General features: G+C 40.7%; 2 protein-coding genes across 4 annotated transcripts; both read left to right on the top strand.

Annotated features, from left to right (window-relative positions):
• The first annotated feature begins 396 nt into the window (after positions 1-396).
• jagn1a (jagunal homolog 1a) lies at positions 397-1,953 on the top strand. Its single transcript, XM_053440174.1, has 3 exons — positions 397-473; positions 1,172-1,272; positions 1,365-1,953. The coding sequence occupies exons 2-3, from the start codon at positions 1,184-1,186 to the stop codon at positions 1,825-1,827; spliced, it is 552 nt and encodes a 183-aa protein (XP_053296149.1). The 5' UTR covers positions 397-473; positions 1,172-1,183; the 3' UTR covers positions 1,828-1,953.
• A 521-nt stretch (positions 1,954-2,474) lies between these two features.
• tfg (trafficking from ER to golgi regulator) lies at positions 2,475-18,050 on the top strand. 3 transcript variants are annotated; one of them, XM_053440171.1, is made up of 8 exons: positions 2,475-2,632; positions 5,104-5,319; positions 5,442-5,525; positions 7,395-7,541; positions 8,639-8,806; positions 9,273-9,419; positions 16,592-16,678; positions 16,792-18,050. In XM_053440171.1, exons 2-8 carry the CDS (start codon positions 5,136-5,138, stop codon positions 17,232-17,234), a joined length of 1,260 nt encoding a protein of 419 aa, XP_053296146.1. In that variant the 5' UTR covers positions 2,475-2,632; positions 5,104-5,135; the 3' UTR covers positions 17,235-18,050. The 3 variants fall into 3 exon arrangements, with proteins under 3 accessions (XP_053296146.1, XP_053296147.1, XP_053296145.1); XM_053440172.1 differs by having other exon boundaries at positions 9,270-9,419; positions 16,795-18,050; XM_053440170.1 differs by having other exon boundaries at positions 9,270-9,419.
• Positions 18,051-19,170: the final 1,120 nt, after the last annotated feature.

Genomic DNA, 19,170 nt, shown 5'->3' with positions numbered 1-19,170 from the left:
ACACTTTTACTGTTAAGGCCACACCATGTGTACAACAGGTTGGGAACCTGTTTTACTTACATCATCCTTCATCAATGGGAAAGACTTTATGTGAGGGCCACTGTAAATGCACCAACAATATGGATACTTATTCAGTCATAAATATCGTAGAACATATATAAGAATCCAGCGGTCTTTTCACACAGATGTAAAGTAGAGCACAATCTACAATTTCTGCTGGAAATCCTTATGTTGACAGCAGAGTGGAGAAGAGCGGATGAGTTGTTCCTAAACCTGTGTTGCAGGAACATTGAGCAGATGTCGCGGCTCAGATGACGAGAGGAGGGCAGATGCTGATGCTGCGGTGGGAGGACTTCCGGTTGTGTGTTTGTGTCTGAGCATGCGCGGACCCGTCGGCAGCATCTTTTCATCCCATCTTTTGTTTGCTCAAATTTAAGCAACGAGCTCGAGCGCACGTAAAGGAAAACACAGCGGTAAGCTTTGTTCATAAGATATGTTTGACCTTGTAACGTCTGTACTGACGACAAGAAGACGCCAGTCCTCATGTTCAGTGTGTGTGTTTGTGTGTGTGCGTGTGTGTGTGTGTCTGTGTGTGTGTGTGTGTGTGTGTGAAGGGAACGCTGAATCAGGTTAGTTAGCAGCAGCAGCAGCTAACCTGCCTCAAAACGAACAATTAGCCTGTAAGCTAGGTGTGAGCATTAGAAAGTGTCTGCTGTAGTTCTTATGGGTTTTTAAACCTAAACCACTGGTCTCATGTGTTTCTTATATTGTGACGTGAGCAGGTGAAAAGTGTAAAATGTTGCGTACCTATTTTAAACAACGAGTATATTTATTATGTTAAAAAAACTGCCTTACAGATAAACTGAGATTAGCAATGCTTTATTTCAGACGTATAGGTGCATGCCATTGTAAAAGATAATAAATAATTGACAAAATATAAACAGTACATGAATACAGAGATTCTATGATCAGATTTGTTACAGTCTTTCCAAACACAAGATGGCTTTTCAATCGTTTTCACTATCTTCTGGTTTGGAATTGCAGACAAAACAAACAATGTGAAATCTTGCCCTCTGTAGATACAGTTTTCACTTTTTCCTGACATCTCATGTATACTGGCAGCTCTGGTTTCATCATGTTCTGCCTTTGTGTTTTTTTTTTGTGTCATCAGGTTTCTCTCAACATGACGTCACGTGTAGGTCCGAGACCTGGTGGGACCAATGGAAGTGAATTTAAACTCAGAGAAAGGGGGACCCCACCCTACCAGATGAGGCAAGTCAACTACATCTGATGTCGCCTGTTAAAAGTAAATGTTATCTTCAAATTGATTTACATAACCTGTTATCCCTCTTTCCATTTCTCAGTGCTTCCCTTAAGTCAGAGGTGCGGAAGTTAAACTTGGTTCACCTTCTCATTTGGCTGCTGGTTGCTGCTCAGGTGGTCGTCAGCCACTTCAACCTGGTGTCACATGACATAGTGTCCATGCCGTACCAGTGGGAGTACCCCTATCTGCTCAGCCTCCTCCCTCTGGTCGGCAGCAGTCTGTCACTTCCAAAGAACAATATCAGTTACCTGGTCTTGTCCATGATTAGCGCAGGGCTGTTCACTATGGCACCTCTTATTTATGGTGGAATGGAGATGTTTCCTGTCGCGCAGCAGCTCTACCGCCACGGAAAGGCCTACCGCTTCATTTTCGGTTTCTCCGCAGTGACTGTTATGTACCTCATCATGGTGGTTGCTGTTCAAGTGCACGCCTGGCAGCTGTATTACATGAAAAAGCTGCTAGACTCATGGTTCAATGCCACAGAGGAGAAGAAGAAGAAATAGTGGAGCGATGAATGTTGTGACTGGGCAAAACTGTGTTTTCATCTTAATTTATAAATCAGTTATGAGACTTATTTAGTTAATAAATATCATAGAACATATATTATAAACCAGTGTTTTCTCACAAAGATGCTAAATAGAGCAAAATTTTATGCTAATAATTTACAATTTATGCTGGAATTTATTTATTTTAGTGTAATTTGAATTCAACCATCCTTGCACCCTCTATATCACTGCTTCAGGACTGCTACTTTAATTCAAATTGAGAAAGTGGTCCTTTAGGAGCAGGACTCATTCTCAAATAAATAGGTTGCTTATAAGTACATAAGCTTCTACTGTTTGTGTTAAAGTGACATTATTTTATTTTTTCTCCACATGTGCTTATGTTTGCTCCTTCATTACGTCTTCCTCTTTAAATGTAATTTTTACCTGATACATTTTTACCATTATTAAAGGAAGTAACCCACGGTAACTGCATGTATTGTTATGTTTTCAGGTAGTTTACCTCAGCATCAGATACCCAGTCTGTGCACATTGATAAAATATTCATTGTAAACAGCATAAATACAAAATAAAGGACTCTTCCTAACTTTAAAAGTGATGTTTTATTATCTCTATGAGTCGCATCACACTATGTCCCCGAGCTGTGCGGCTGCGCCCTGTGAATGCCACGTACTGTCTGACGTTGACAGTGAAGAGGACGCTTCCTGATGCTGGCCAGGACCCGGCTAGGCTAGCTAACATATTTTATTTTCACGGTTCGGGAGGAAAGCTGTGAAACACAGCGAGGTCTAGTCGTCTGATTCAGGTAAAGGACCCTCTCTGTATTGTGTTGTGTTTTCATTTGGTTTTAAACAGGCGGCGCTTTCCGTGCTAGCAATGTTTGACTGGTATGTTGCTAGCTAAGCGGCTAGCGTTAGCCGGCTAGTGTTATGAGCTAACTCTAGAGTAGCTCGCCCGAAACAGGTGTCGAGTCATGGCATGCAATTTCCAAATGATTCGTAACTAGTTCATTGTTGTCCAAATGAACAAGGTCAGAAAATACCATTCCGTTACAAATATGTTATCTTACATAGCTCTGAATGCGAATTAAAGGGAGCTAACACAAGTTACACAGGAAAACGCTTTTGCCGACCCATTGCTAAACAGTGAAATGAAGTGGACACTTATGCTCCAGCTCTTGTAATTATACAATGATATACTGTTGCTCTTGACTCAGTATGGCTGGTTATATTATATAACTGTGGACACCTTTAACACAGCAGTGGTGAAACGATTTAGCTAAGGTTAGCATTCAGTAGATAACTACTGTTTATGGGCCACTGACCGATGACTCTGCGATTGATCGTCTGTCCCGGTTAGCGTTAGCTTAATTACACCGTAATGACACTGTAAACACTCGGTGTGGTAGAGGTAACATCAGTAGAAAGCAGGTTGTTGTTGCTGTCCTCTTTTACTACTAGTCTATGCTATTGCTAAACGTTAGCTACAGCAAAATCCCTAGCATCCAGCCAATTATTCATCTGGCTACTGGGTCAAGCAAAGCCGCAGCATTTCTGGAATTAAACTGACAGCAGTGAACTGTGCAGCCGAGATCATGACCAGGTAACGTCATAGTTAATCCAGCTGGTGCCTACACGCACCCACGATAGACATGTTGTTTTATGGCAGAATAATTCAAATACCGTTAATATCTGCGAGTTTTCACCTATACGCGACATCGTCTTACCTAATCAGACGATATTTCGGGTCAAAGTCTGCAGGGAGGCTCGAGCCACCTCACTGGCTGATGTTTGACCCTGAGACCGCAGTTCAAGAGATACTGTGATGTTGGCGAACAGGATTGTTTGATCAAATCATCTGAGCAAAGGGCATCTCTTTCCTTTAATTCAAAAGGAGATATTTAATCAAGATAATAAAGCTCAGTAAAGATGAGTTGCTAATTTCATCATGATCTCCTCAAGAAACTACCACACAAGGCCTAAGTTGATTATGTTATCAGTTGCATGTGGTTAATATAAGGTATCTTGGATGGATAAATTCACCAAACGTTGTTATTCCCAAAAACCTCTAATTTATAAACCATACAAGGCCAGTCTCTCAATCTGTCAACGAAAACTAAAAGCAAGATAGTACATCATCAGAATATATATAATTCTGGGAATGAAATCTATCAATACTGAACAAGTGATTTTCATTGTTTTTAATCATGGTCTTTCTGCACAAAGTGCAGTTTTTTTAGCTCTCCAGAATGCAAGACTTTTATTATTTGCAAGCCAACATGCTAAGTTTTGTCATCTGTCTTGTTTGTTTTATTACTCACAAGACGGATGAAGTGACGCACATCAAAGTTTACAAAGCATTTTGAGTTTATTTCAGGTTTTTCATGAATCCATCCTGTCTCATAAATACAGGCAATGATCTAAGCTGAGGTTCACACAAATGATGTGCTTCCAGCAAAATAAGTCTCATGAAACACTTTGTTATAACACTTCATCACTATTATCTTATTAGTACATCTCAATCTCCATATATCCCTGTAGAGAACATCAATGATCTGTTCAAGTAGGGGCTCTGATGTGGCTAGAGCAATTTGGTGTCAATTGGACTATGTTACAGCAACTTCATTTTCACACTGATCAGTAGATGGCGCTATGACCCTGAGGAAATATTGACACATAGAGCTGTTCAGGCTTGGACTCTGATCATGAGCCAGAAGTTTTGTGATGATAGGACTATGCACAGTGGAGTTATGACAACATCGTATCCTTTGGCGAAGGATGAACCTCCGTCGTACCTCAATGTTTACACGGTTTGAGGAAATGTCCCAACTCTGAGAGAGACACAGAGAGATAGAGACGATTCCTTTGACCTATGACCACTGACACTGTCACTGCAGAAGTGTAGTGGCTCAGCATCAGAGGATTGATGGTCCATGTATGTCCGAGATACAGAACATTGTGTTTTGATGGCGTGTAATGTAACGAAAAGTTCTGTAAGAATTTGAGCATGTTAAAGCCCTCAAAAAGCAAATTCATTTACGTGAAGAAAACAACAAAAATCCTTACAATTTCAATAGGGCCTCCCACTGTCTCCTTCTGTTCGGTTCTCGGGCCCTAATAATCATGCATCTGGTTGCTAGTGTGCCAATCATACAAAATCAAGTGTTTTGTTTAACTTAAGGACCAAAACTTATATGACCTCAAACTGACATTAAGAAATACAGAATGGTAATGTTGATAAGTTTGTTGTTTATAACAATTTCCTGTCTTATTGTAGAGCGGTGGGAGCAGAGCAGGTCGAACTTCACAATGAACGGCCAGCTGGACCTGAGCGGGAAGCTGATCATCAAAGCACAGTTGGGTGACGACATCAGACGTATCCCTATCCACAATGAAGACATCACTTATGATGAGCTGGTGCTGATGATGCAGCGCGTCTTCAGGGGCAAACTGCAGAGTAATGATGAAGTTGCGATCAAATACAAGGATGAGGGTAAGTTTAGACACAGATTCTTTATCCGAATTGGTATTCAAAATAAAAGTAATTGTTGATAATATCTTTTCCTCAGTGGAAGATCATAGGGAATCATCTTGCATCTCTTTTCCGTTTTTCAGATGACGACCTCATCACCATCTTCGACAGCTCTGACCTCTCCTTTGCAATCCAGTGTAGTAGAATACTCAAACTCACTTTGTTTGGTAAGATGTTAAAGCATTTACTTTCTCTATTGGTAAATTCTGTCCAAAGGAACCGAAAAATGTATGTCTGCAGATGTTGAAATATTCTTAATCATCATGATAACCGATATGTCCCACATCAGATGTTACAGCAACTGGTCACTGGAGGGCAGTCTAGTTTATGTTTTACTCAACCCGTTTCAACTCTTCACTGACTATGCACTCCCCTCTGACACAGATTAGATGGAATTTCTGTGCGTCTCTAAGCATTCGTACAGCAAACAAACAGTGTCAAAGACAAAAGGTTTATTCACAAAAGACATTTGTGGCAGTTTTACTAGTTCCTAATCACGGTTTTAAATATGTGCCAGTTGTTCAGGAGGCCTATAGCAGTATCACTTTAGGTTTATGCCATAGAAGAATTAATAATAATTCCCAATCATCCAATAGGCCTCACCCTTACAAGTCAAACCTGTTAAGGTGTGTCAGAATACCAACAAGTTTAGATACAATTCATCATTAGACTGATTTGAGATGGCAAACTATTATACAGGGATTTGCACTTATGGAAACATCGATGTGAAGAAATTCAATTGTCCAAGAGTCATTTAGTATCAAAAACCATAACGCACCATATCATGATGCTGTTTTTATTAGGTTATTTGTCATGACGGTGTTTGCTGTGCTCCACTCTGAGTCAGTCTATCCCCCAGTTGCTGCTTTAAGATATATTTTTTTTCCCCTTTAAAAAAGGATTTTACTTACTCCCAGTCTAAACCCAGTCCTGGCTCATCATCACATGACATGACGTCACATGTAAATTATATCTTCAGATTCAGGGAGAGCGAGAGTTGCTGGGTTTTAATTGCTGCCCATGTTTGAGCACAGCGACTCGTGCCCCCTTGCAATTCTGTTCAACATTATCCACTAAGACAGGGAAACGTATGTGAGAAAAGAATGTCTGGTGATCACTACTCTCCTATTTATTCTTCATCAGTAATATATTTCACTCAATCAATTTGGAAAACAAAGGTTAAAAGAAGTGTCTCATGCCATGCAGTCCATGTAGGGTTGAATATTGTGAAGTACCTTATAATAAACTACAAACTATAATTTCATTAAGTGAACACAGAAAGTTCAAATCGGCTTTTAAGAGCTGCCTGACTGAGAGACGAGCTGGGTGGCAAACCAGTGCGCTCATGCCCAGTGTTCCCAGCTCCGGTGCCCCTCTGGCAGGGTGGAATTAATGAAGATGAGGCTCTAATTCCCTCTGTGAAAGATGATCTCTGTAGAGCCAGGTGTTCACACTGTGGAGCTAATAGAATTTGGGCAGATCGTCTTTCATAATCTGCACATACTTAGTATAGAATTATCAGCTTTTCCAGACCAATGAACTGCAGAAATCAGGTATCTCCTGTATTTATTTTACAATGTCGTTTTCATTATTATTATATATATAATCATTATTTACTTAAACATAATGCAGGATTTAACTTGCTTCTCAATATTATCAGTATAGTGTCAGTATTAATGTTCCTACAAATACTCACCAGAATCATTAGTCTGTATTTTCAATCTCTTTTCTTCCAATGTGAGGTTATGCCTGTTGATATTCTTGCCAGATTATATATTTGGTTTACCATCTGCGAGGCTATTGAGATATTTCTGTACAGTCTTACCAAGAGTTTCCTCTGAGGTCAGTTGGAGACAACAATCTGTGTCAATGATGCCCTATTAATAAAGGTGTTGACTCAACTAGAGGATTGTTGTATTCTGTAAAAGCAAGACTCAGCAAATATTCATCACCCTCCTGGAGGACTAATACAAATGTTAGTTTCAGTATCTCGATTGGCTCAACTGGGTCCCCTCTCTTTGTCTTACGCTCTGCAGTGAATGGTCAGCCGCGGCCTTTGGAGTCCAGCCAGGTGAAGCACCTGCGCAGGGAGCTCATCGAGCTCAGGAATAAAGTCAACAACCTCCTGGACAGTCTGGAGCCCCCCACAGACCCTAGCCTGGCTGCCGCAGCACCGGATAGTGGTAAGGAATCCGATACGAATGTACATGTCAGTACTTGAGCAGTTAGCTCAATATTGATACATCAATATTAGTGCACATGTGGGCTGATTTAAACAAATAAAAATCTATTGGCTAATATATCGTTATCTGATTTTTGTTGAGCTCGACCACCCACAGTCCAGCGCTACAGAATGAATTGGTGCCATCTTTTATCTCATCGGGGGGGGGGGGGGCATTTACAGACATTGTGGCCAATTTAGCACATTTTTGCTGGATTTACTGACCCAAATACCCATCTAGTTTTCTAAGTTTCTCTTTGAATCGTCTTTCATGGATACATATAAATTCTGCCCATCGATGTGACGCACCCACACATACTTGTGCGTATAAATAGGATTTAAAGTAGAAAACAAGTTTACAACTCTAAACACCTGCATCTTATGCGCCATAGAAAACTCGCTGGATCCACAACAAGCATTATGCCCCATTAGGCACTGGCAGATGTGCATACACGCATCCAAACATGAGTTTTCTCTGTTTCGTTTTTTATTAACAAACGTTGTGTTGGTTACCATAATCCGGCTGATTGGGACTACACAGCCTTCTTAACAAGCCCCCACTTGATCATAATCCAACCTTCTCGGTGCTGTTTGTATGAAATTATATACCACATTTTTATTAAATTATTTACTGTATATATACCATGTTAGAGATTTCAGCAGTTTGATTGTGGACACTCACTATCATACTCATAGCTCATGCAAAAATACGTCCCTCCCTTGTCTGAACATGTTTTAAGCTGAGGAGCATGTGCTGTCTAATTGTAGTATAATTTTAGACTGCTGTATTTTTCACCACTGCCTGAAAGCTGTAACTCAATGCAGTTTTTTATTTCTACTGACCCCTGAACTCGCAAATATTCATATATAATTTGGCTTGAATCAAAGGTTGGTTAAACCAACGTGATGTTAGGTTAATTACCCCCCTTTACAGCATGTTATTGTTCGTGTAATAACAATGTTTATAATTGACCAAATTTGCTACATATATCACTCTATTGCCAATTTTTTTTCCTCTTCCTTGCTGGTCTTTAAGATTTTCTCTGTCTATTTTTCTAGAATCAGTGGACGGACGTGAAGGCAAAGTTGTGGCAGGAGACCACACAGTTAAACAGGCCACTCCGGTCAGTGCGGCCAGCATGTCAGCCTTCGACCCTTTAAAGAACCAGGACGAGGTCAGCAAGAATGTCATCTCTGCTTTCGGCCTTAGTGAGGACCAGGCCCAAGGTACTGCTCACTGTCGAGCTGCAGAAATTAAAGGTCCTGTCTTAAGGTAGTCATGTGAAAAAGTAAGTTCTCAACATGGACATTTTTTAACATATTTGAACAAACACACATTTGATCCTCTTGGAAACAGTGTCGGTTAATAAAGGTGACATACTTTAACACATTACATGCAGTCGTTTTCTCGATTTAAATAAAATGAAACAGCAATTCATCACACCTTCAAATCCATAAATTAGACATTTGTTTGAAGTATGTCACCTTTATCTGCAGCCGCTGCATGTGAGAGGATCAAATGTTTGCTTGTTCAAATATTCAGAAAAAGTGAACAAAATCCATGGGATGGCCCTATGTTTTTTCACATGACTGTATTTGTATTGTTTCACTGTGTGGTTGTCCTGTGGAGTGGTCATATGTATATATATATATATATATTCAAGTTCCGTCTCTGTCTTTTTTACCTTAGTAGCTCCACCATCAATTGCAGCAGATGAGCGCTCAGGAACCCCTGACAGCATTGCCTCCTCCTCATCTGCGGCCCCTCTGCCAGGAGTACCGCCCCAACCACAGGCTCCCTATCCTGGAGTACAGCAGGGACCCCCAGCTGGCATGGATGGTAAGACACGTCCACACAGAGATATTTCTTGAAAAAAAACACTTATTCCTGTCATGTTTACAGCATATAGCTAAACACACAGACTGAAGCAGATATGTGGTGTAAAGTCCTAAAGACCAGAGGGAGTCAGAGACCCTGCAGTTTGTATGGTTAAGCAATTCCATGTGTTTTACAGTTTTGCAGTTAAATGTGATGTTTATCCAACATTATGACCAAAGTAGCCTCATTACATATGACATCATGTTGAGCCAGACAGTTTGAATATATTGCCCTAAAATACGGATCCAATTGGTTTCCAAAAGAGTTCTTCCTGGGCTCATATAACCTTAGTGTAGGAAGCCTATATCTCGTGACTTTTAGCTGATCTTATCTAGTTTACAGAACAGATCATTTTACATTCACATTCGCAGTATTGGTTTCTGTAGTAGAGGTGGCAGACGACTAACCAGACATATGGATAATTCCCAAAGTTTTGCTTCACATTTTAATATCAAGATTTATCTCACCTCAAATCTAGAGTCTAATCAAATGTTTCATAATACAAAAAAGGAAATCAGTGTGTCAGAGGGGTCAAAATTGCATGAATATTACAGAAAAATACACAGATACACAAAAGAGATAAAAATGAAAAACAGGCAACACTAAGAAAACTGTGCTTTGTCTCTGGCAGCACTCTGAAGTTGCTGATCCAGTGCATCAAGTAAAACGCAAATTAGCTTAATTGATTGAAGTCATTCAACCGGAAAGTAATGAGCAACTACTTTGTTACTTGATTAATAATCATAGTCACTTTTAAAGCAAAACTATGCCAAATATGTTATGGTTACAGCCTCTCAAATGGACAGAGCTCTATTTTCATTGCACATTAAATATTTTGAGGTATTTATTTTGTACTTTTGGCTCTGTGAAGTTGTGATGGGCATTTTTGGATAATTCCTTGATCTGTCATTGACAAAATGATAAGTCTGAAAAAAAATTGGGATTAATTAAAAGAAATTACCTGCAGCTTCTGAAAATGTACGCCTGTAAAATTGTTTATAGTTCAGTCCTCTCTTAACTCTAGTCATGCACATACTGTACATAACACTTGCATAATTCTGTACAAGCCAATGAACATACAGTACATGTATGACCCCATACTGTACTTTGGCCTGTTATGCAAGTTTTTTGTGCTTTTTTCTTTCTATCTTGCCAACTACTTTTCAGATATATTGTTCAGTCAATGAAACATCAGAGAACTGTCGCCAATCACAACTTCACAGAGCCAGAAGTACAAAATGAATACCTCAAAAAATGTGTTGAAGAAAGGCAGGAAAGGCTCCCACTTGAGTTTCTGGAACCAGAGAATATCAGAGTCACTCTTGACGCGTTACTGTAATTCCACTACTTTTAACGGTAACGCGCATGTAACGAAGTATTTTTTAAATCAAGTAGCGCAGTTACAATTTCTGAAATTTAAATGAGTTTGTTACTCGCGTTACTCTCTTTTGAGAAAACTGAACACTTGCAGACAAGAAGACAAGTGAACCAGATCCCTGAAAGATGGTCGAGATTTAAACTGATGTTCTGGTCGTTTATTTGAGCCGTCCTTGTAACACCGTACACCTTAATACAACTTTGAACAACTTAGAAACACCTTAAAACAACCGTGGACACCGTAAGACATTGTGCTTCTTCGGAGGGTTGCTAAAAACATAAACCTTTCCCGTAGCGCCGTTGTAGTCATCACAGGATGTCCGCGACTCTACCGGAACCGTTTCAAAATAAAATCATGTAACATTTTCACAATAAAACATTTTCACAATAAAATAACAGAAGTAACTTAAAAGTTACTTTGCCTAGTTACTAATTACTTTTGATATACAGTAACTGGTGAAGTAATTCAATTACTTTTAAAAGAAGTAACTAGTAACTGTAACTAAGTACTAATTTTCAGTAACTTGCCCAACTCTGCTCTTGACTGACCCACTTTTATTCATGTGTAATTTAGTTGCATGAAAGAATATTCTCAGAGAATGTCATTCCCTGTTACTGTCATTGTTTAGTGAGCTGTGTTTCCTTCTCCTCTCTATATTTCTCACTGGGACACAGACAGTATCTCTTTCATCATGTCAATAATCCTAAATTGATTAGATTAGGTATGTTTGATGTGAAGAGAGCAACAGATTCTGATAAAATGTTGCAAATAATTTAAATTAACTAAACAAATTGTAGATTAACTAATCATTGAATGAGTATATATCCAGAATCTTAGTTACCAATTGACATTGACAAATTTTCACAGTCTCTAGTACTACAAGCTTTTTAACTGTTTATAACTTTTTTGGTAATCAAATCCATTGTGTTGTTAAAACAGAGGGTTTCATTGAATCACTAGGGTGGAGTCTTAATCACAGTTTGTAAACAAGAGTATCCATCAAATAAAATGTATCTTACTCAGAGGAGGCCTTGTTGCAGCTCTCCCCCTGTGTGGGATTTTTAATATGATGTTTTACATACAAATTAAAGCTTCAGATAAAGATAAATGTACAAAGGATCAGTGAATATGCAAAAAAGTACTTTATACTTCCCTTATTTTCTCTGCACAATAATCTCAGGGACGTGGCTCAGGGGTTCTCTTTGCCAATATCCCATGTCTTTTTTCCCTTACTCGTAACTTAACTTTAGGGAATTCCCTTGTGTCCATTTTTGTTTTGAAGAAAGTCCCAGGCAGGTGCAGCCATGAAGGTGAAGCACTTTTGTGGTTAACCATTCTACAGTAAGCAGACTGGATTGTTTTCAGCTCATGGTTTTGGCCCAGATAAGGCATAAAAAAGATGCCTCGTGTTGCACCCTACGAGAGCTGTAAATTGCTCTTCGAACCATTACACCTGCCACACTAAAAACCAGCGCACATGTGCAATGAATACTTCCATTTGAACTGGTGGTTCGTGGTTTGGCCTGCTTGGCGTTGCAGGGACTATCCTCTCAGAATGAGTTAAGATGGTCCAGAAGTGTTACTCAGTCAGTGTTGGCCAGTGACGCACCATGTTGCATACTAACAGCTCAACTGAAGGCTGTTTATGTTCTTTTTCGTTCCATTAACACAAGGACAGAGAGAAATAACAGACCTCGTTGTTTAATTAATGACTTGTTCTTGCCGATGTGATGTTTGATTCTGATGCGGTGACTAAGGGACATCATTGTGGAGGTCTATACCTCGGTCCAAGCTCTGCATGAGTTTGAAATTGGCAGTTCAGCTTAGCTTGTTTTGAGGAATGATAGGGCATGGGTTTGTGGAACTGTTATTGTTGAGCAATAGTTTCAAGTTGCTCACGCTCTATCAACATTACACCGCATCTTTCTTGCTCTGTGACGGTTGCATGCAAGTTGACATTGGGTCTTTTTTAGTATATTTCATTTAAGTTATGATTATTAATGAGTTTTATGTCAGATGCATATTTAATCCACAGTTATAAATTAGGACACATTTGGAACAGGAACAGGGTTTTAAATGAAAATGTTCTCATCTGATGGGGCTGTTGAGGTATGTCAGTAAGCTAAGGGAATCTCTGGTCTAAGATCAGAATAATAAGTAGTAGGGCTGTCAATTTTTCCATAAATCCAGTCTCAACGTCTGTTGGGTGTAACCCACGGATTTATTGTCATTCCTTTAATGTTCAGTTGCATGGTACAAAGTTGTCAAACAGCCTCGCCTTTGCCTATTGTTTTGCTGTCTTAAGGTGTAGAACACAAAACACCTGTCATGCGCAGATGCTTTGGTGTCGTGATTGCACACTTAGAACGGATTGGGCTTTCCATTTTATATTAAATAAACGTAATGTCACTGGCTTACTTTACAAAGGCAAACTATATGAGAAAGCCTGATACACTTCTGGGCTTTATATTTTTTATTTGGTCATTAAGCTTTGAATATAACCCCATTAAATTGAATGTTCAAATTTTGTATAAAAAGTGAGGTAGGCTGAACCCCCTGTTTGATCAGATATTAACTCAGCTGAAGTATCAGCATTTTTGTACCAGATGCAGGGTAATTATCCTGCATCTGTTACCAGAGGTGAGTTTTTACTTTCCTGTGGAGGGAGACAAGTAAAAAGATAATGCACCCACTGAGATAAGTAAAGTGTTGACATTACCCACATTGGCAGCTCTGGCTAGTTTCCGTCACATGGCAGGTTGTTAAGATACTTCCAAGCCCAGCAGTAGACAATGAACGTCCTCTCTGTATCATTACCTTACAGTTTCCACTCTTCATCTCTTTTCTTAAATCCAAAGCTGCAGATGGTTGGCAAACAGAGACATGAGCTTGATCCTGCCCAGCCGCCTTTCCCGCTCAGCCGTTTCTTCACCCTTTGTCCTTGCATTATTCCCGTCTTTGCTTTCAGACTGTTTGTCAGTATGACATCCTCAAGGCAAAACAGAAAGCCAGTCGATGCACGAGAATTAAAAAAGGTAATGCATAAGATTCAGCGCCAGCTCAGCATGTGTGGCCTTTTAAAGGTAGCCTTAAGCTCACTTTTAAAGCAAGCTTAGATTGTTACCATAAGAATTCAGCTAACGAGATCCATAAGCAAATGGTAAACATTTCAACCTGTTGTCTCTCAGATGCTGAAGGAACCTTGGCAGTAATTTACCTCAGTGTAAGAATGAAACTGTAAACATGGACATTTAATTAACTGAGCAGCTGAGACGTTTGCATGCAGGTCTTTATCAGTTGGGCAGATGTGTGATATATTTATTTTTAAATAGGACCGTGCATACACAGAGGTCAGCAGAACTACAGCCAAACACTTATTTGTTCCATTGAGCATTATTCTTCTAATTTAGGGATTTTCTCCTGTAACAATGCTACGCTGTCTTCAATGAGTCCCTGGTCATTTCCTCGGCCGATATTTGACTTCTTGGCTACATTGGAGTAAAATGCTGGTCAGCGGGGTCAAACAGTTATTCTCCCATCCCTCTTACATAACACTCATGATGGATTACAGACCAGGGAGGACAGAAGGAGAAGCCAATTTCACACACATGCAGTTTCACACAATAAAGCGCACGGTGTTCATGTTTAAGCTGCTGTCAGAGAGATAACAGATGGTGCATCACTTCAGTGCCTTTAAAAAGACACCAGAGAGGTGCATAGTTTCTCGCTAAATATTTAGTTGTCAAGTGTCTTCCTGACCAATCAAAAATATTTGGCCTCTACTAGAGAAGAAAGAGTCTTAGCTGCTTGACTGTACAGCCAAAACATTATGACCTCAGCTGCACAGACATGCACTCTTAATGGTTAGTTTGGTCATTTGTTTCTGAAACACTTTATCTTATGTATTGAAATCCTCCTGAAAAACCTACGAATATAGACGAAAAAAACGAAAAGAACCCAGTGGACTGCGTAGGACCATTATAAACAACACCAATCATTGCACTGCCTGTACCAGTATCAGGCAGTGTGCGTTCATAGGTTCTCGAGGAATAGCTTTAAGAAGCAAATCCGTCACATGTTGCAACATCCTTGAGCTGAGTCATGGTTTGTTCCTCCTCTGGTCACTATGGACGCTGGGGACTGGCAGCACCTCATGAGCTTAATCGTGTTGGTCGTAAACATTTGACTTTTCTCAAAGTAGCTCAGGTGTTTGCATCTGCCCAATTCTACTTTATCCAACACATTTAACACGAGAGCCGGCTGTTCTCCTTCCATCTGGTGTATCCCAGAGTTTGACGTGAGCTCTTCTTACAGATGAAGTGAATATCGTTGATTATCTTGTGAGTGATCATAATGTTTTGGCTCACTTGTGTATACTTATTCAAATGTGCTAACAGAAAGTGTATTTTTTTTAAGTCTATGCTCTGCATGCAATGGTTTCAATTATGAGCTATTGGATACCTATTTAGGATTTTTTTTCAATTGGAGAGTATATTGATGATCTCTGACAGGACAGAATAACTCAGTAGTTCTTAGTGTCCTTTCGACTTTGTAACGGTTTTGAACTCTCAAGAACAGAATGCAACCGAAGCATCAATCCTCCCTTAAGACTGGAAAATCAGCACCAGTTTTACCAGCGGTTGAAAAATTGATGAACACCCGGTGCAGCCCTCTCTCGTTGCGCCTTCTCTCTTTTAATTTGTTGTCACTCCAGGTTTAAATGCCAGCCAGGAGATTATGAGTAAGATTTAGGCCTTGTTCAGGAGAACACTAGTTTGCCAAGTCCTTGCATGTTTCCTGAGCATGCAGGCATTCAGTGGAAAATGTAATGAGCAAATTAAAATAATTGAGAAAGTAATTTTCCATGTTTTTTGAAACTTGCAATGGCATCACTGTCGAGCAAAAGAGTAATGATCATAGACTCACTATTCAGATGTGGTTGATATGTTTAACTTGATACATCAGGTTCCTTGGATCCTGAGATGTTTTAGTGGATTTGATGATGGCTGTCCTCCACATGTGCACATAGATAGTGTGGTGGACTGTTGAAAACATAGTTAGAGTGACTGTAGCTTTTGCCCTGATGCAGGAAAATTTGCCCAGCGCCATGAATATTTATCGTCTTGAAGCACCCCACTCGTGGATACATGTGCCAGCCATATTGTATCGGGGATTACCTCTTTCTCTTGTTTGTTTGTGTTTACATCTGCTGAGTCACCTGCATGCTGCTCCGTGGCTCTGAGCCAATCCTGACTGTAATGTGCCACCAGGATTTGTGGGCACCAGACTTAACACTTTATCACTGTATGTGCCTTTGTGTACTACTTGGGTAATTGTTATTCAACAGAAAAGTGAACATGCAACCAAAAATAATTTGCTATTTAATCCCCGCCAGATTGTGTTTTAGAGAGATGGATTTAATGACCCCATTTCCCCCAGTATTTATTCCTCGAAACTATAAACTCTGTCAGATTGTGGTCTTTTTTTTTTCATCAAGTTCCTGATCTGTGAAAGAATATTGAAAAAATATGGGGGGGGGGAATCCTGAATCCACCGTCTGAGTCAGATCTGCATCAGAATGGGTTCCTCCCTGTTTGTTTGGTGGAAGGATGCGGTATGGTTCAGTAGAATTTTTGTAATTTAGCTTACAAGCCTACAAATATACAAACTTACCAACAAACATACAGCGGTGAGAAGGGATGTAATGGATGGTAAAAATCTTTTGTTCTGATCATGTTGATCCTTGTCTCTTCAGGTCAGGTGTATCAACAGTACCAGGCTCCAGGTGGATACCAGCAGCCTGGTGCCCCACCACAGCAGCAGTATGGTATGCAGTACCCTGGTAAGAGTGAAAATGGTTACGATTTAAAATAAAATAAAAGGGTTGCTTCTGTGTTGTGAACTTAGTCATCCTCTCTCTCAGAGTAAATTACAGAGACTTGCTTCCTTTCTCAGCAGGATATAGCCCTCAGCCCGGAGCCCCTCAGCCTGGCCCACCACAGCAGCAGCAGCAGCAGCCGCAGCAGCCGCAGCAGCAACAGCAGTTTCAGAACTACGCCCCTCCCTCCTCCCAGGCTCCCGCCCCTGGGCCAGCCCAAGCCCCTGCTCCAGCCCCGGGCTTCCAAGGTGGCCAGCAGCAGCCCCATCCACCTCAGGGAGGCCAGCAGTATCCACCAGGAGCCTTCCCTCCCCAAAACTATACCTCCCAGGCCTCCCAGCCTGCTAACTACAGCCTGCCGCCCAGCTCCCAGCCTAGCCCCGGGTACCAGCCCCGCCAGGCATACACCGCACCTCCAGGCACCACTGTCACCCCTCCACCAGGAGCTGGTAACCCATATGCCCGCAACCGCCCAACTTACGGCCAGGGCTACACTCAGCCAGGCCCTGGGTACCGGTAAAAAGAGGACAGCTGATGTTACTGATCCTCACACACACCCCAAACCCCCTACCCTCTGTGTGGCTCCAGCTGTTCTGATTGGGTGCAGGAAACATGGTTGACTGCTCTATATTTCCCTACTCGTACAAATATCAAGTCCAAATATGAAACAAGCTACCCCCTCCCCTCCTTTGCCCCAGTCTGATGGTTAGTGTTTGTCTCTTCAACATACCACAGTGTTCTGACCCTGCTGTGTTTCCCCGTTATTTTCCCCTCCTGACAACACCACCACCCTCCGCTCTGCCCTCTCGTCCCTGTCATTGTAACACAGTCTGTATGCACACACCTGGGAGACCAAAACAGGCCGTTGCACAAACTGTTTGTTGTTCTTTTCATGGTAACACTTTTTTTTGCGGGCAACATTTCCGCATATTTGTCACACATGTCAACCGCTTGTGCTGCGTTAACGTTGCTTAGATGCATTTATAAGACACTAAATGAAAAGTTACCCCTTTGTTGTTTTGTCCTCTTGTGTTTATTTCCTCTATTTTACCACCATGTCGGTATTAATGATGTGTTCTTGACTCTGCCCCGGGTTGGGAACACTAGCTAGGTGATGGCTTGTGGGAGGTGTAGATCCCAGTGTAATGAAGAAGGCTTGTTTTGTTCTAGCTCGTAATATCACCTTCAAAATAAGTTTGTTATTCCTCTTTCTTTTTTTTTCTGATCACTGGTTTTTACTAATATATCAAATCAAATTTCACCTTCAAATGAGATTAGTTGTTTATGTATAAACTGTAACATTTTTTTCTTTAACCTAATAAATGATTGAGACCCAGCTGGAGTTTGTTATATTTTTTTTACATTTTCATTTTGTGTTGCACTTTGCACCATTGTCTTGCTGTTTCTCTCTGTTAACACTATTGGTCGTTTATGAGTTCATGCTTCTGTCAAGTTTGGCTTCTCTCTCCCCTCTACTCGACGTGAATTTGGAAAGCTGTGGTAACGGGGGTGTTCATATTTAGTTTTCTTGCCTGTGGGTTGTGGTGGGACTGGGACATGAGGCACAGGGAGCGTGTGGTTAATCGTTCATGTCTAACCGTTGCACTGAGAGCAATGAACAACATGCACATGGTTTATTTAAGATTATTAAGAAACGGGTGTTCAGCTACTCTCCACCGAGTGTGCCAATTGAAATCATTTGTTGTAGATTGGTCCAATATAAATTCTCCTGCAATATTGACACAGTTAGCACAAAGTTAGGGATTTATCAAGTCTGGCTCCTGTCGACCGCTGGATTTAATTTCTGAATTTGATCATTCATCCAGTGGTTCATCCAAATCAGATCAATTTGTACTGGGAACAACAGTGCTGGTGGTAATGCACAGTTTGATAAACCACCAAAGGGGCCCCACAGGTAACTTAACAGTGTATTTATTTCCCCTCGGCACTCAGACACAGTACTTCACACATAAAACTAGAAAGGCACTCAGAAGAGCACATACCTCCCTGATGGTAGTCTCCTCATGAAGCCACATTATTCCCCTTAACGTGCCTGGTTGTTTCAAGATTCATTAGTTATTCGCTGGCAAATCTGTGAAAATGCCCCAAAAAGGTTCTTTCTTGGCCTGTGTCCCATTCTTCCACTAAGTTTCATGGAAATCTGTCCAGTGGTTTTGGCTTAATCCTGCTGACAAACAAACCTGTAGAATGGCACTTACCTCCACCAAAGCCAAACAGTCCCCTTAACTTCAATCAAGCTGCACCAAATTTACTACACTCTTTGATATCAGTCCCTTAAATATGTATTATTTTCATCAAGATCCATAAATGATTCCATCTGGCAAGCGATCAAACCAACCAACTTAACCTTGGATGAGACACTGAGCTGCAAACAGTTTTGCCTCCTACACTAATGTCATTTTAATCAAGAGCGGCAGTTTTGATCATCACATCTC

The sequence above is a fragment of the Pleuronectes platessa genome, chromosome 14 (assembly GCF_947347685.1).
Source record: "Pleuronectes platessa chromosome 14, fPlePla1.1, whole genome shotgun sequence".
Taxonomy (NCBI): Eukaryota; Metazoa; Chordata; class Actinopteri; order Pleuronectiformes; family Pleuronectidae; genus Pleuronectes; species Pleuronectes platessa.
This window is presented reverse-complemented; position numbering and strand designations above follow the sequence as displayed.